This window comes from Zea mays, chromosome 1 (genome assembly GCF_902167145.1).
Source record: "Zea mays cultivar B73 chromosome 1, Zm-B73-REFERENCE-NAM-5.0, whole genome shotgun sequence".
Lineage (NCBI taxonomy): Eukaryota > Viridiplantae > Streptophyta > Magnoliopsida > Poales > Poaceae > Zea > Zea mays.
This window is the reverse complement of record NC_050096.1, coordinates 259,006,334-259,024,325: the sequence shown is the minus strand read 5'-3', so window position 1 is coordinate 259,024,325 and position 17,992 is coordinate 259,006,334. Positions and strand designations below refer to the sequence as shown.

Sequence of the window (17,992 nt, the reverse complement as noted above, 5' to 3'; positions counted from 1 at the left end):
TTTGTCATTTTATCACCAAAACCCTCAAGAGGTTGATTGCACTCACAATGCTCCAGTTTATAGAAACTAGATTACCAGTTTCTTAGAAACCAAGAAGCTACCCTCTCCTAGCTAAAACTACTTTTGTCCATTTAATTACATTATGTCCTTGTTGATTTCATGAAATTTACATCTATTGCCACCACTTTTTAAAATAGAGAAACGGTAGGCTAGTCATTATGTATCCAAAAAACTAGAAACTAGTTTCTTAGAAAATAGGTTACAAACATCATCAATCAGTCTTTTTTCATAAACTAGTTTCTAGAAATTGGTTTCTTAAAAACTAAGTTGCTTCCAAACATGATCTTAGTCCATGATTCATTCATGTGATACTACAGTAGAAATTTGCTAATTATGGATTAATTAGGCTTACTACATTTGTCTCATGTTTAGTCTTTGTCTATATAATTAGTTTTGTAAGAGCATCTTCAACAATGTGCCCTATAAAAATGCCCTAAAAATTTAAAATAAATATATTTTATAGAATTCAGGGCACCAACAAAAAAGGCTCCAACAGTAAAGTCCTAAATTAAGTGATTAATCGAAATATGTTAATATACCATGTTCGTTGCAAAGGAAAGTTTTGTAAAGCGTTCGTTCGTTTAGATCTAGATATGAGGCAGTCGAATAAGATGTTATATTTGTGGCACTTTAAGAGTGATCTATATTTTTTGACAGTTTTTTTGTAGCTTGAGCTCTATAATTTAATTTGGTACTAAACCACTGTTGGAGATACTCTAAACATATATCTAACAAGATCTGCTATATAGTTATGTACCCTAAATTTAGCGTCCACAACGTCCTCTACCGGCTCCAACAATTTACTGCAAACAACCGCTAAAATTTTTAGAGTGCATCCTCTAACCGATAAATGTGGAGGGCGTCATTCGTCCGCTGGACTAGTTTGAAAACTTAAATCTCCTTCAAAATTAAATGAGATTAAAGAGGAAATTAGTTTATTTTCACATTAATCCCCTATAATCTTGAAGGAGATTTGAGGTTCTCAAAGTAGCTCTAAATGTGCATGGCGAGAAAATTCGTGACAGGAGTATGGCGCAGGAGTGTGGGTCCACATGCTTCGGCCCACCGCCCACTGGACGGACTTCGAAACGTTTACCTAGTTTGGAGAAGTATTGATACAGATGATGAGATTTATAAAACACGTTGATATAGAGAAAGATATCCTTTAGAAGTTACCGTAAAGAACAGAAATATTTTTTTTTTAATTTGGAGAAGAATATTGATACAGAGGCCTAGATTTATAAGAAGTTGATATAGAGAAAGATATCCTTTAGAAGGTAATGTAAATAACAGAAACATTTCTTTCGAGCTAATTTGAGAACTATATTTTCTAAGAGATAAAATTTAGGAGACAACATAATAGACTTTATATTTGGTACTCGCAGTTACATCTCATATGGTACCGATTAAACCAACCAAACGCACCCTAAAAAATCTCGGTAGATAATTGTTGGAAATAGTAGGGTAGCCTATAAAGCGTAGAGATTTGAATCCAGCCTGAAGCATAGCCGCGTTGCCGTGCGTTAGAGGCGGCGGTGAGTAGGCAAGCGATACTAGCTAGGAGAGGAGACTGCAGGCACCGGCGGCGCGGGTGATCTCTCACGGCATCGCCGGAGCAGATGGACGCTTCAGATAGCCCCCCATCCGGGCGACCGTCATCCTCCGCCGTCGCGCTCTACGGGGTTCGTTCCTACTCACACGCCCCCCGCCGGGGTGTGCCGCTTTTGTCTCAAGTGCTAAAAGGATTTGGGATCATAATTATGTATCCACGGGTTACGGGTGGGCTGACGATTGACATATGCAAGCCGTTTTTTTTTTTTTTTGTTAGCTCGTCTTCCCGGGTTACTTCATGTTGTCTGTAATGGCCAATTTCGCTGGGTTCATCGGTTCGAGTTTTGGGCTTCGTCTTTATGGGGGAGGTTAGGGTTTAGGATGAACCGCGATTGATGCATGCATTGTCATGTAAACGGTTTGCATGACTTGATGACTGCATAGAATTTTTTCCATGCTTCTGCAGTCTCCGGTCTCAGAACTAGTGTTTTCCCTTCCACTGATGTATGTGGTCATGTGGGACATTGCCTTGCATTTTGGTGGTCCACCGCGCGAATCAAAGCATTTCTCACAGTTTTCAGTTTTTGAAACTTTCAGTGCTCCTACGAATTATTTATAGGGTTCTGGCGGCACAATCGGAAGTGACTTAGTTGTGTTTCAGGAGCCAGGAGGGGATGTTTCGGTTAATTGACTCTGCAAATTGTTTGGAAATGCAGCTCTTTCTATTGAAACTTAAGGTTTAGATCCGTGTCGTGCAGCTGTTGCTCTTCTTCTCCTATCTGTGCATTGACTGCTGTCTAGTTCGTCAGCGTATGAATTTTCATATTGAAACGGATTATGACCGCTATCTCCTACAAATGCAAATCATGTGAGTAAATAGGTTTTATGTGGGTGCTTTATGTTGAAAGTGCCTGCTTTAGATCTACTAGCAATATTAGGCCCTCGCTTGCACTGCTTGTAGAGTCCGGTCTACCCCAACCAATATTATCAAATATGACTGTGTGTCGTCGTAATACACAAGCATTGCACGTACTAGTAAGATTGTTATTTCATGGTTAAGTTTTTTGAGTCTTGAGTTTCTAAGGTTTTACATTTACAGGACTCTCCTATCTTCGATTTCGTTGATAGTCTATCTCCCATAGCACCACCGAAGCCTTTAGGTTCAACACAAAGTGTCCAGCTATTCAAGTCATCAAACTTAGCACCTGTTTCTTCAATTTTCACCTCGCCCCAAGTTAATCCACGAAAGGAATCTAAATCCACAATCAGGTAAATCTTCTATTATTGTTTCTGATATATGTGTTTTTGTCATTTAAACTTAATACAGTCTTTACATGATGGGGATTTCTAGCTGCATTGAACTGTCTGGATCCGCAGCACTTGCTCCAGAAACTTGTACTCCTTTTGAGGATGCAACAAATTCACCAAGCAAATGGCTTCAGTCCACCTTATTTGGTAGTGAAACTTTAGGAGATGCCAATAAACAAGATATTGATGGCAAACCAAATCATACTGCAGATGTGGAACATGTAAAGCCATCAAGCACATGCTCTGATCAGAATGGCTTTGACCAAATGGACTCATCGACTTCTGGAAGAAATGTTCAGGAGAATGAGCTGGCCAAACAGGATAGCAATGATCTAGCACCATGCAGTTTAAATCACTTGATCACACATTGTGGTACTGGTAATAGTGTCATATCAATATCAGATCTGGCCTTAGAAGCACAGCAACAGAGTTGGAAGGTAAAAGGTGATAGTATCATATCTAGCACATCCTTGGCAGTGGATCAAGAAAATTTGGAGGATTCACGAAGAGAAGATTTTGTTGAGCAATTTGGTTCTTATATCCAGAGTGCTGCTGATGGCACTCATGTTTACTATGCTGATGCTGCAGCAGGTGTTACAATAAATCATGACCAAGAAATGCTCCCTGCTATTATTCGAAACCAGTTGGATTCAAATGACTATATTTTGGACACATCCAAAGTTTCCATTGATGGCACGGTAATGGAGAATTTCTTGATGCCATCAATAATTTTAGTATTTCCTTTCTAATATAATTTAGGTCTGAAGTCTGATTGATAGTGAACATGTTTTTTCCTCTGTAATTTGATTAATTCTCTGATACCAAATTTGGTCTTTCATTCTGGTTATATTAACTAGACAGAGACTGTATAGTTTAAGTGTTCAAAACTTCTAAATTGCATCTAATGTAAAAAAAGTAGATGTGACACCTTATTTTGACTGGCGAAAGGGCTTCTAGCGTAATGGTTAAGGCTTCCGAGTACCACCTCCAGGTCCCGGGTTCGATCCCCCTCGGGGGCGAATTTTTGGCTTAGTTAAAAAAATCCTCTCGCTTTGCCCCGCCCGCTCCCGGGTTACGTCCTGCGCGCCACCCTCCGGCTGGACCGTTGCAGAGTGGGCGATGATGGCCCGCTAGTGATGGGGCCAGGGTTCGGAGATTTTATCGGCCGGGACCATGTTTCGGTCTCTTCTTAATATATAATACCGGGAGGGTGGTTTTTCCCTCCACGGACGAGACACCTTGTTTTGACTGCAGTGCCTTTTATGTTTTGTTTTCCTATTTGATGCTCTTGTCATAAAACATGACAATTTGTTTTCATCTCGCAGGCCTTATCACAGCATCAATATGGTACGCATAGGTGCAGCCTTTTTAATGACAAGTCAGGGACATCTAATAAGAGTATGCAAAATATCTCAGATATTAATCCTGCGAGTATATGTGGCAACAACTATCTGAATCCTGTAGATCCTGCTCTGTGTGCATTGCCTGGTATTGGTTTGCATCTGAATACCGTTGCCTTGAATTTATCAGACATGCCACTCACAATTAATCATCCACTGTTATCTGAACAAACTAGTCCAGCAACAGTAATTCCTGGCAGTGAGACCGTTCTTTATGGCAGTGAGGTGTTCACTCATGTTGACAATTACTCTTCTCAGAAAACCATGCCTAATGCTGACAAGTCTGGCCAACAAATTCACAAGAAGAAAAGGTTAATTAATATATGCCTATCTCACTCTCTTTTTATCTAGAGTTTCTCTGTTGATGGTGACTTTTGGGAGTACTTTTGCAGGCGCAAATTACAAAAAGATGATGGTGAATCTTGCAGACATTGTAACTGTAGAAGGTCAAAATGCTTAAAACTGTAAGGTTCCTTGCAATATACAGATTTTCCCATGTACTCTTTATCTTTGACCGTGAGGATATCAAATGCATTTGAAGCAGGCAATATGATAATGTTCTACTTGGGATGTTCCTGTTAAGGCCCATTAGGCCCAGACCTACTGCCTATATATATATATAACTATAGTCCTTAGTGACTAATCATCTATTGTCAATCCCAAGGTTAGTAACATGGTATCAGAGGAGGTTACGATTAGGGTTTCCCTAATTTTCTAGCCGCCGTCGCGGCCCTCCCCCACCCTCAGCAATCGTCGCGGTCATCCCTAACCGCCGCGGCCCTCATCTGCGCGCACGTTTTTAGTACTCGAATGTTTTCTCAGACATTCCTTGTTTTTAGTTCACTCATTATGGGCAACATTAAGTTATTAAGCGTAAAGAAAACATTAGATCATTTTGAGCGCGTTAAGTCATTCGAGAGGTGGCTTGGCTCACGGTAAATAACTGGTTCGACTTGGCTCTTATGTGGGAGGCGGCTCGACTCGCGGTAGCGCGCGTATGGGAGGCGGCTCACTCGGTCAGCCGGGGGACGCGAGCGGGCGCGGGGGGCGGCTCGGTCGGGCTGGGACACGGGCGCGCTAGGGTGGTCCAGGTGATGGACCCCTGGTCTATCACCCTAGGTGATATAGACACACACATAGACACACAAATATTTAGCCTTGAATAATGCACGGAAAACAACTATCTATGTGCTGAACCTTGACTTGTTGGTTTTGTTGGGTTTAACTCTAGCCTACACAACTTGCTTGGGACTAAAAGAGGCTTTGTTGTTGTTTAAGATAATGGGGTTTCAACCTTCCTTCTGAGTAATATTTAGACTATGTTTGTGCCATTTGAGCAAGCTGGGTTTTCCAGCTTGCGATGTAGGAGAAATTATGGGTTTTCCTCATTTTTTTGTATCATCATGACCAATATTTCTTGAGGTTACCAATTCATAATTGTGGTTTCAACTAGCATTGTTGCTTATATATTGAGTAGGGCAGTACGCAGAGGAATTCTAGATTGGTAATAGTGAAAGTCCCCTTGCACTTTTGTATTCTATTATTATGTTCTGGTAATAATCATTAAAACTTAAACTTGATAAATTTTCAAGCAGCCTTCAAAATTCAGACATGTCTACACATTCGATATGTTTCATGCCTGTTGGTAAATTATGCAATTGAAACTTCCTCATATAAAAGTCTTAATATAATGGCACACAACTCTCCTACGCGTTCTAGGAAAAAACTTGTATAAAGTAAAATTGATTGTTGCATTGGTTTAATTATTTACTGTCGAGAACAGTTCATTGGTTTTGTTTCCCTGTGTTTCTTTTAACGTGCAATGCTTTAACATCTGAAGGGTGAACATAAACTACTAGTCAATGCAATGGAAGCACTGCAGCAGATTCTCTTACTTTTGTGTTTTTGAAAGAACCAAATGTACTATACAAATTTCTTATGATATTTGAGATTATGACCATCCTTTGTCATTTCTTATGCAGTTATTGTCCATGTTTCGCTGCAAAAGTCTATTGTTCAAGCTTGTGCTCATGTCAAGGCTGTTCCAATAATCATGCACATGAGGAACTAGTTTCTTGTACTCGCAAGCGGACTGAATCTCATAATCCTCTAGCATTTGCTCCAACAGTCACTCATACATATGGGACTGTTTTAGAATTTGGGGTAAGAACTAAGAAGAACAGATCCTATTAGTTGCATTTTTATTTTTTTCACTATTGCTCATGGCATCCCGCTCATTATAGGATGATTCTAACAAAACTCCTGCTTCTGCTCGACATAAAAGAGGATGCAATTGCAGGAAGTCTTCTTGTCTTAAAAAATACTGCGAGTGCTTTCAGGTACCATTTAACTTGCCAATTTGGTGTTCTTAACTTAATCTAACTGTAACTGTTATACTTTTGGATTTTGCCCCTTGTGCTTTATGTACTAACCCTATGGGATGTTGTAATTATGTGATTCTTTTCCCTCAATATCATGGATGCCTTCCTTTCTCTTCCTCTACCTCTCAGGTTGTACGTCCTTTTGCTCTCATTCACTGTGACTTGTGGACCTCTCCTGTAATCAGTGTTTCAGGATATAAGTACTACTTGGTTATTGTCGATGATTTCTCGCATTACTCCTGGACTTTCCCCTGCGCTTGAAATCCGATGCTTTCACGACTATCTCTCACTTTTGCCTGGGTGTTTACTCAATTCGGTCGCATTATTTAGGCTATTCAATGTGACAACGGGCGCGAGTTTGATAACTCTACCTCCCGCTCCTTTCTCACTCACGGTGTTCAGCTTCGCATGTTTGGCCCCTACACTTTTTCCAAAATGGCAAGGTTGTGCATGATTCAGACCACCAACGACATCATGCGCTCCCTGGAGTTCCAGGCCTCGGTCCCCGCTCGCTTTTGGGCTGAGGCGCTGCACACCGCCACCTACCTGCTCAATCGCCTTCCCACCATGGCGATTAGTGCTCCCACTCCCCACCTTGCTCTCTTTGGTACTCCTCCCTCCTATGATCACCTTTGTGCATTCGAATGTGCTTGCTATACCAACCTCTCGGCCACTGATCCGCACAAGCTTGCACCCCGATCGTCTTTTTGTGCCTTCCTTGGGTAGTCTCCCGATCATAAGGGGTATTAGTGTTATGATATTTCCTCCCATCATGTCATTATCTCTCACCATGTCATTTTTGATGAATCCTGCTTCCACCTTGAGCTCTTACTTGGCAAGTTTATTTGATGCTGACCTTGTGGCTCCTCCTGTCTAGCCACCTTTGTTTATTCCCCCCGCAGGTCACTCATCCATCGCCCCGATGTCGCAGCTCGTGCCTTTGGGGCACTTGAGCCCTCTTCGACTCCGTCTTCCATACCCTGCACGACTTCGGTCTCTCTTGTTGCGCCTCCTGCGGCTCTAGACTCCCCAGTTGCGCCACATGTGGCTGTGGATCCCTCTGCTGTGCCGTGCACAGATGCGGCACTCCCCACCCTCACTCGCTTTGCGTGCGTCTACCATCCACGCTTGCGGGTCGAGCCACCACCTCCTTCGACTGCTCCACCTTCTCCATCGGCATCGTGCTGCTTCACCGAGCCCATGCACGTCTACCAGAGTCATGCCATTGAGGGTGCACCAACCATCTCTCTCGTGAAGTCGTCGGTGCACCACCTTCCCTGCTCCATCGAGACCCTCGCCACGTTCACCTGATGGTGACATGCTGGGGCGTTGGGACGCTTTGTCCCATGGACCGCCTGACTCTCTCGACGACCATCCCCGAGTCGTTCACCTTTGCGATCGTCTCCCCCGTACTATCCTCTGTCCATGGCACGCTTGTCGATCCTCACTGGTGGTGTGCTAGGAAGGAGTACGAGGCGCTTCTCGCCATCCACAGTTGGGACATGGTGTCGTGTCCCACCTACGGTAACATCATCACCGACAAGTGGATCTTCACTCATAAGAAGCAGGCGGATGGCTCCTTAGAGCGGTACAAGGCTAGATGGGTTCTTCGGGGTTTCACTCAGCGATCGGGTGTTGACTACGATGAGACCTTCAGCGCGCGGTGAACCGGCGACTATTCACACAGTCCTGGCTCTTGCTGTCTCGTGATCTTGGCTAGTTCACCAGCTGGATGTCAATAACGCCTTCCTCCATGGTACCCTGATAGAGACAGTGTACTGCAGTCGGCCTATTGGTTTTGTGGATCCAGCTCACCCAGATCTGGTTTGCCGCCAGAACAAGTCCTTGTATGGGTTTAAGCGGGTGCTTCTGGCTTGGTACAATAGATTTGCCACCTTTTTGCTTTCTCTGGGGTTTGTTGAGGCCCAGTCAGACACCTCTCTGTTCATCTACCACCAGGGAACGGATGTTATGTAGCTGCTACTATATGTGGATGACATTGTCCATATGGCCTCTAGCTCTGCTCTCCTGCACCGGACCATTGCTACCTTACAACGGGAATTTGCGATGAAGGGTCTCAGTCAGCTTCACCACTTCTTGGATATTACCGTCGAGCAGCGGACTACTGGTCTCTTCCTCCAACAACGCCACTACACTCGGGATATTCTGGGTCGTGCTGGGATGACTGACTGCAAGCCTTGTTCCACCCCGGTTGATACTCAGGACAAGATCTCGGCTGACAGTGCTCCTGTCGACGACCCCACTGCCTTAAGGAATTTGGCTGGTGCCCTTCTGTACCCCACCTTCACTTGGCCAGATATTTCCTATGCTATTGTAACTGTGTGATTCTTTTCCCTCAATACTAACTTTGTTAATAAATTGACCCATTCATGTGCTTATTTAATTTATAATGTTATTTTGTGTCATAAGAGTGGTGTAGGGTGCTGCATAAGTTGCCGATGCATGAGTTGTAAGAACTCTTTTGGAAAAAGAGAGGGTGAGTTTGATCCATTCTCGATACCTTTTTTTCTTTATAAAAATGTAATTTGTTAGCAATGAGATTATTGCTATGATTAGGTATGCAGATGCACTTTCCTTTCTGGCTGTAGTATGCTATGACAAGGATCCTTGATTGGCTCCACTATAAATCAATGTTTCCCTACCACTATATATGTACATGTACTTTGCAACCAACATAATATAGATATTCTCCGGAACATACTTGCCTCCACAATTAATCTGTTTTGGCTGAGCTAACTTTAGGCTGTGTACATCAGATCGTGTATATGGCTATGCAAAATATTGTTTTATACTGTAAATAACATTGTTTGTAAAATGAAGTTTGAAATAGAAGATGAGATAGGGAATGAGATGTGAAAACTGCTGAAGATAAGATAGGCGTACAATATAACCTTTTGATGTTGTATCATTCTCACTCGGCAGGTTTTACTGTTCTTTTTTTCCCTTGCAGGTGTGCTGTTGTTAACTACTGAAAAACTGGAGAAAGGGGGCAAAGCAAAAGGCACTCATGGGGAGGAAGACAAACTTGCGTTTGGCAAACACCATGTGGTTAGCCAATCTGGTGATATTCCAGCGTATGAGAATCCACTCGTGACACCTCTGCTTGAGACTTACAGGTTTGTATCATTTGTGCATGATTCTTGCCTCCCTTACAGAACTCCACACGCTTGACATTTTGGGTTCTCTTTCAGATCTCCCTTCCTGCTTCCATCTACATGCTCCAAACTGCCACCGCCAACTGCTGGGTGCTCTTATGGACTGCACAACCCTCGGCCTCCCATGAAATCGGATGTTTTGTTCTCACCTCTCGAAGATGTTTTGCACAACCCTGCTGAGATGGTTCTCGGGAATGGTTTTTCAGATACCCAGGAAGTGGGTTCATCTTGCACCACCAGCGTCAAGGTTGTTTCACCGAACAAGAAGAGGGTTGCCTCCCTGCAGATTGGTACGGCATTGTCCCCAATCGGCAGCAGCAGCAGAAAACTGGTTTTGAAGTCCTTCCCTTCCCTAACTGGTGATGCTGATAGTGAGCCCCACTAAACAGAGTTCATCAGCATATGACAACTGAGGTACGCGTTTGCTGTTTTCCTTTCTTCTCTCTGATGTTTCTGTTTACAAAACTAAATTGATCATGCAGTTTCTTTTTTTTTCAGTCGACAGCTGATCCCTTCTGGTACCCCTGGACCCTGGTTTTGACAAAGAGTTGAAAGAACTTGTTTCAGCACCTCTACCATTTAGAAATATAGTTGCGCTATCTTGACAGGCCGATAACAATTCTGCTAAATGTGTTTGACCTGTCGCCGCCTAAGGTCAGTATGTACATATTTCCACACCTCGTGGGGAAAAACTACATACGTATCGAATAATGAATGTTTGAGTTTAGCACAGTAGTCAATTCAGTTACATAAGTTTGTGACCAAACATCACTGCTGTTATTTCCAATCATTTTCCTACCCCTATTAACTATAAGCAATGCTGGGTTGTCTTGGCTTTTTTGGTATCAGCGGTCCGTCATTTGCAACTAAATGAATGGATCTAGAACCCCTACGTTCATCGCTGAATATTTGAGCAGTAGCATTACCTCAAGAAAAAAATTAATAAACTTATTATGAGCTCATCCAAAGACGTTAATACATATTACAAAATGATCTGGAGTACCTGCAAAACTCGTGTATTTTGGCCAAAAAGGTTCTGGCTTGCAAGAAATGCTGAGGAGTAATACAACTCTGTCTTTCAGTGTTTTGGCAGTACAGAACCAGCTGTCTTTCAGTACAAAATCTGTCTTACAAATTTGGAAAGTCCTGCACATATTTTGAGGAACTATCCACACCATGTTACATGTATATTCTCTGTACATAATGATGGCATAAAACAAACAGTGATGAACTACAAGCTCATCTAGATGCTGAAGCCTGATATTGCATCAGTCCATTCCACGGCCCTTGGTCTCTACAGGGAAGAACATGCAGGCAACTGCAGCAAGGCATAATATCACCTCAAACACAATGAGTGCTTCCATCTGATGGCAGCTCCGCAGCATGGCGACAGCAACGAGAGGGCAAACAACCCCACCAATCCTACCAATGGCGGTCGCAATTCCTGCACCGGTTGACCGGACAAATGTTGGATACACCTAGAAAAGAAAGAAGGGAATTAGCTGAAGGCATACTCTGCTGCAACTGCAACACAACTTGACCAACGAAACTGGCAAAGCATGTTTAGAGTCTAAAGAACCATAGGCACACATAAAAAGGCGATCAGTAAAGTAGAACGAGTAGATCCAAAATTCCAAATGGATGGGATACTCTGGTATTGAACCTGTTCTATGATTCTTAATTGATGGCAGTTTTACAGATCAATTAAGCATGTTATATAACTAATATTATACGCCATAAGACCCTGATACAAACCTCTGGAGCATAAAGGCACAAGACTGTAAAGCTCCCCATGGCACATGCACGGGCACCAAATAGAAGAATAGTTGTCAACAACTCAGTCTGTTGAAGTACAAGTGGTCCAAGGAAAGCACAGCATGCGAACATCATAGACCACATCGAAGCTTTTCGACCAAACCAATCAACAAGAACAGCAGACAAAAATAAACCTGGGATTTCTGTAGAGACAACAAGTTAGTGTTATACCACAGTGAGACATAACAGAAGGCAAAAAGAAAATAAGGGAGCTTTCAACGATACCTGCTAAACTAGTGATGAAAGTGTCTTTGTAAAGATTGATTTCCTTTTGGCGCAGACCAAAAGACACACCAGATGCACAACTTTTATTTGCATCACTCAACTGCGATGTCAGCAATACTAACCCGTAATAAGCAAAGGAATTTGCATAGAAAACAAACCAAAGAAGCAGAGTTGATCTGAGCAGTTCGCGCGATAATAGCATGCGCAGTGCAGCAAGACTGCCAGATTCGGAGCTCTTGGCATTGTCAACTGTGCATTCCTTCTCTCTGACAGGAAGAAGACATTCACTCTCGGGAGCGAGAACGTCGTGGTCACATTTTGTTTGTCTATTGTACGTGAGAACTCCCGGGGGAAGAGCTGATTGGTTTGCGTTGGCCATTCTCTCTAGAACAGATGTGGCATCAGACATTCTATTTTGTGCACAAAGGTAGCGCGGAGACTCAGGTGTTAGTCCAAAGAAAGGAAGCAAGAGGAAGCATGGAAGGGCGGTGAAGACTAGCAGCCACCTCCAATTCAATGCTGGCAATACGACCTACAACAACAAATATAAGTATAAATACTAAAAAACTAACAGAAAAGAAAGTAGCCAATAGAATATAAGCAAGAATCATCATTAAACTGATTCCTAATTCAAGATTTACTGCATTGTGGCTAGTTTAACTTACTGCAGAAAGTTCAAGAATTCAGAGTGCTCACATTATGACATATGTGCTTGACACGAAGCATTGTATTCTGGCACAGGCACATGGTTTCAGAAACATGCTTGAATCACATTCCACATGGTTTCAGAAACTGCACTCAAGGTTCTTTCTGGTTCTATATACGCATTATAACTATAATTTACTCTTCATTCGGATTCTATTTTGTTAAACATCATGACCATGTGACTGGGAACAATTTAGAATGCTAAGAATTGCATCTAAAAGGAACAAAACTTATCATTACCCATGCAAGTGAAGCTTCCAAGATCGTGCCGAGAGTCCAGAAAAGGGAGAAAATAACCATCCAAGTGCCACGATTTTGTGCAGGAACAAACTCCAAAAACCAAGATATAAACACATGGCTGCCACCCACTCCTACTCCAACCAGAAACCGAAGAGCCACCAAGCATAAGTAGTTAGGAGATAAAGCGCTTAGAAAACCCATTCCACTAGTAAATAGAGTTGAAAATATTAAACCAGTCCTGAAATAGGGGAAATGTAAGTTTTATCTCACTTATGCTTGAAACAGAGGAGGAGGTTGAAATAGAGTAAGGAATGGCATTGGAAGAAAAGAAAATATCCAACTTATCCCTTTCTAGTTTCATGAAAGTTCTGATTAGATCCTCTGCAAAAATTAGTTTTGTAGTACCCAATTTCCAAGCCAAAGCATTATACAACTAAATCTTCAAGATAGTTCTCAAAGTGATATTGTAATGTTGTTCTGAATCCGTCCTTGGCGTTCAGATATAGAAAAAGCAGAGAGAACACAAACAGGAAATGAAGGAAAATTATCTATGCTTTTACCCTGTAATCCTTGTGAATCATTGTATGAGGTAGATTGCTGACATGGCTAGTTAGTTTGCTGACGAAGCAAATCTAGTCCAGCCGGATGCCATGAGCAAACCACTACCAATACCGCTGTAAAGATGAAAATTGCATTGGTTCTCAAATTTGAGATGATAAATAGATGCTTTTGTAGTAAAAAGGTCCAAACGTACTTGCATGAAAGTAGAATTTATGCTAGAGAAAACATTGCATATTCCTTCATTTTTTTTGTCAAATTTGCCATTAGGTTTAAATGTGCTGGTAACTTGTTACTGAATTACATTATTCAGCATTGATGTTGTAATTTGGTAAGCAGTTGCGGTTATAATCACATCATATCAAGCACACATTTCTTTATGCTTCAAAATCCTACAAAGAAGAATATCCTATCAGCACATATGTCATAGTTGGATAGCAGGATATCAGAATTCAGAAACATGTAGATTGAGCCTTAAGAATTGATGTGTTTAATTTGAGGTTATGATAAACTCAAGGTCAGGAAGGTTTGCAGTTGGCAGCCAAACCATGAGAGCGTTTGTACCAGGAAATCTTTTACCTCCGTCCATATTTGTCGGAAACAAAGCCCCAAGCACAGGCACCTAGCAGCATGCCAGCAAAGACAACACTCGAAAGGAGGCTCTCGTTCTCTGGGGAGACGTTCCACTCCTCTCGTATGAATGGCCCGAGAAACGACAAGAGCATGAGCTCCATAGCTTCTGCAACCCAGCCCATTCCAGCGTAGAAAAGAACAAGCGCTTGGAATTTTCCAAACCCCATAATGGTAAGCGCGTCGTCTGTGGTATATGTCTCCATGTTGGGAGCCAGCACCTGCAGATCCAGAGAAGTCATTCTGTCAGAACGAAGCATCCTGTCGTGAACTTGTGGAGTAGACAACATCTGATAGGTTTTTGGAGCCCAAATGACTCATACGGTGTCACCAAATTGAATTTAGAGATTGCTGATCAGTATACATCAAATCTCTCTTTCAGAATGAAGCATTTGAGCTCACCGACAGACAATACTAACAGTTTACGGGCCACGGAAAGGGATATAAGTTTAAGTTTCAAGTAAGGATTTCCATGGCCAACTAATAAAAACACAGAGATCGGTTGATCGACGAAGTTTTTTTTCCCTCCCAGAAAATTTCTGCTCCTTGACGCAACGAAGACCCACAAAATGTAAAAGCGGGGTAGATAGAATAAACATGAGGTCCATATTAATGAGAGCAGTAAAAACAATCCCCCTGAGGACAAGACAGGCGGTATCCTGGGCGCCCACGAACTTTTAACCAACAGCCACAATGGAAGAGCTGAGACTTAGAAACGGACGGGACGGTCGACGATCACTGGACGGCGGGGGGCGGAGTAGAAGAGCGGGTGAAGGAGCGAACCGTTGCTCGGCCGCCGCCGGACGTCGGGGAGGGAGCCGGCTAATTTTCCGTGGCACTGGCACCGCCGGTGTCGTGTTGCCCGGGTTTCCTTCCTTGCTTGTAGGGAACTAGGGATGCGAGGCTCGACGGGACAGGGGGTTTTTGTCGGGGAGGGGGAGCAAGCAAATGCTCAATTGCAGGTGAAGAGGACGACGGGGTAAGAGAGAGGACGGGTAATGGCAAGCCGCCGCGCCGCGCCGCGCGCGCACTCAACGAATGGAGGAGACCAAATGCCCGTGTGGTCGCAAGAGTTGCGTGGCCGTCGTTCGCCAGGTGGCGGCTGGGGTCCACGCCGCGCTCCTCGCGTCACGTCTGCACGCGACAATTTCCCATCTGCACGACTGCACGCGGCTTTTATAACTATTTTTATAATATTCTTATATAAAAATATTCCTTTTGTCTACACTTAACACTTGATATACATCGTATTACATAGATCCTCCCTGACCGACATCCTCACAAAATTAATAAAAGCACGCGTGCAATTTTTTTTTGGAAATAAAACTCATGCACGTGTTGTATTATGTGAGCATGTTGGTATACTTGGCTACTCGCGCACTACAAATGGAAAACAACAAAAATGATAAGTTATTTTTCCAGTAAAAAAATTGTTTTGGTAAGCTAGGTATGTAGAAAAGCTAAAACAATAGGTTCCTTTTTTTATACTCTTCTATATTTTACATATTTGGAATAACTTCAGATGACTGTTTATATTATTCACAATTTACAGAAATTGTGATTTTAGTAAAAAAAATACTCTCAGTCTCTCTTTAGAGTCGGTCCGTTTATCTAGGAATGGACTACGATTCGTTTCGGCTCATCAAAACTTATATAAATTAGAGAAATAATTTAGCTAGGAATCGTTCCAGGCCTCTAATCCGTGAAACCAAATATGGCCTTAATTGGAATCTTCAAATACAGACAACATTTATTTTGAATTTCAAGTTCTCGCTAGCCAAGAATAGAGAAGGATAATGACTCCCTAAGGTTGTTGGATGGTATAAAGATATAGAAAACGATTTTTACTCGAATGACTCTAAATTATAATTTATAGAGCAAATTTTAGAAAGATTCTTGGAAGTTCTCTAACATCTGAGTTGGACCTTTGTGCTTGAGGGTTCCTTTGAAACGTAGGAATGATACATGAATTTCACGGGAATTATTTCAAAAACACATGAAAAACGCAGGATTTAGAAATTTATCCTTTGATCCAAAGGAGATCTGAACTTGCCCACCAAGATAACTCTTTAACTCGGTACTAATACTATCAGTGTTTGGGGATGGCTATCCTCCAAGATGCCTTCGGAGAACTGCAACAAAAGAAATTATTGTGCGGCGACAATTGCTGACCCCACAGCCTTATAGCCTAAGGACTTGCCTCACCTCTGGCTATTGGCTAAGGTCAGGGCACACCACGCTCAAGCCACCACCATCTAACCTTAAGGACACTCTAGCCTTCAGGGCACTTTCATGCTTAGTTCTCTCGGCCGCATGAGGCCTTGATGGGCCTCCAGATAATCCTAGTGCCCGGGTTCTAAGGCCTTCCTAGGGCTTGATGTCTTTCGAGAGAATAAAGGATTTCATGATTCGGCTAAGTATAGAAGCCCCAACACACCTAAAAATATATCGGGTCCCTCTCTAAAGGCAAAAAGGCCCTTAAAGGTATGACACTATTAATTGCAAGGGCATAGGAGCACCATACTTAGACTACTATCCCTTACATGCCATCATCTTTATTTCCATCTTCGACATCATGGACTCAGTACTCGAGACTATGATAGGCCATATTTGCCACTGCTATAAGACATCCCCAACATTATGGCATAACCAAAGATAAGCCATCATCACTGGCTAAACGACCATGACAAGATGGAAGTTGTTAGGTCTCTACTGAGTAGGACCCACATCTCAGTTGATATGTAGCCCTCTCACCTTCCTTAGCCCATAAAAGGAGTAGAGTAGCATAAAGAGCAGAATCCACTCAACTACTGCATAAAGGTGAACTAGGGATCATTAAGCTAGAACATTTAATAGAACCAATTTAAGTTCGTGGGTGAAACTAAGCATGTGGGTTCCAACTAAGAACGTGGGTGCCGACTACCTTAATTTGACTTAAGTTCGTGGGTGCCCTTAAGACCGTCGGTCCCACGAACATAACCTATTAAGTTTGTTGGCCCCACGAACTTATACAATATATTAAGTTTGTCGCCCCCTATGAACTTAATATATTAAGTTCGTTGAAAACATGCGGTCGACTATATTCGTTGGTAAATCGATGAACTTAGCACAAGCTCATCGACTTAAGTGGTTAAGTTTGATGGGTTTTCCCCCGAGGTTCTTTTTCTGTAGCGGAAGACAAAGCTAGAGGGTCATGGCACCAAGTTGTGCACGTTTGTGTTCATCAATCTATCGTACAGAAGAGACTATTCCGACGTGGCGATTGCATGGGAAAAAATAATCCTACTGCCACGAGGACGTCAAGTGCAGTTTAGATTATTCCGACGTGACTGTGACATGTGGAAATTTTGCGGTGTCTTCTTATTGTTGTTCTTGCTGTTAGACTCACCTGACTTGGCTACGCAAGAGACCACGCGTGACACGTTCTGTATACCAGCTTCACCTGATTGGCTGATTGGTACGTACATTAGTACATATGCTAACTAGCAGTTGGGGCTCAAAAAATAGCCCAAATTATTCACGGTTAACTAGTCAGATCTATCTAAAATTAGGTCACCTAGTCCTTCTCTTTAGATATACTAAGCTAATTTAGACTAATTATATTTTAGGTAACTAATGATTAGCTTTCGTATCAAAGAGACCTATATCTATCTGGTCCAATCTGCCAGAGCAGGTAAACAATTTGGTATTTTCAACATAAAGGTCAACAATATATACTTTTATTTACTGCTGGCAATTTTGCCGGATCCAGGACATGTCCAATACTTCTGCTATCTCCTTTTCGTTCTCTTCTACAGTACTTATTATATTAGCAGCTGGTTGCTTTCAGCGTACTCCTATCATGTCATACATTCAAATTAAAACAGAACCCAATCATATACCATTGTGCAGATTACTAGGTTATGACATAATCCATCCCTCTCATACATAGCTTTCTTCCCAA

The 17,992-nt window shown here is 42.4% G+C and overlaps 2 protein-coding genes across 3 annotated transcripts; one reads left to right on the top strand and one right to left on the bottom strand.

The window, feature by feature from the left end:
* The first annotated feature begins 1,376 nt into the window (after positions 1–1,376).
* Positions 1,377–10,611, top strand: LOC103643707 (protein tesmin/TSO1-like CXC 2). Its single transcript, XM_008666879.4, has 11 exons — positions 1,377–1,742; positions 2,711–2,880; positions 2,963–3,617; positions 4,245–4,630; positions 4,712–4,783; positions 6,302–6,482; positions 6,563–6,658; positions 9,131–9,197; positions 9,672–9,837; positions 9,913–10,290; positions 10,375–10,611. The coding sequence occupies exons 1-10, from the start codon at positions 1,680–1,682 to the stop codon at positions 10,259–10,261; spliced, it is 2,205 nt and encodes a 734-aa protein (XP_008665101.1). The 5' UTR covers positions 1,377–1,679; the 3' UTR covers positions 10,262–10,290; positions 10,375–10,611.
* Positions 10,612–10,871: 260 nt separating this feature from the next.
* Positions 10,872–15,062, bottom strand: LOC100125647 (major facilitator superfamily protein). 2 transcript variants are annotated; one of them, NM_001112578.2, is made up of 6 exons: positions 14,833–15,062; positions 13,999–14,270; positions 12,862–13,099; positions 11,917–12,448; positions 11,632–11,834; positions 10,872–11,354 (listed from the first exon to the last, which is right to left on the bottom strand). In NM_001112578.2, the coding sequence occupies exons 2-6, from the start codon at positions 14,253–14,255 to the stop codon at positions 11,145–11,147; spliced, it is 1,440 nt and encodes a 479-aa protein (NP_001106048.1). In that variant the 5' UTR covers positions 14,256–14,270; positions 14,833–15,062; the 3' UTR covers positions 10,872–11,144. The 2 variants fall into 2 exon arrangements, with proteins under 2 accessions (NP_001106048.1, XP_020405147.1); XM_020549558.2 differs by lacking the exon at positions 14,833–15,062 and adding an exon at positions 14,771–14,791 and having other exon boundaries at positions 10,918–11,354.
* Positions 15,063–17,992: the final 2,930 nt, after the last annotated feature.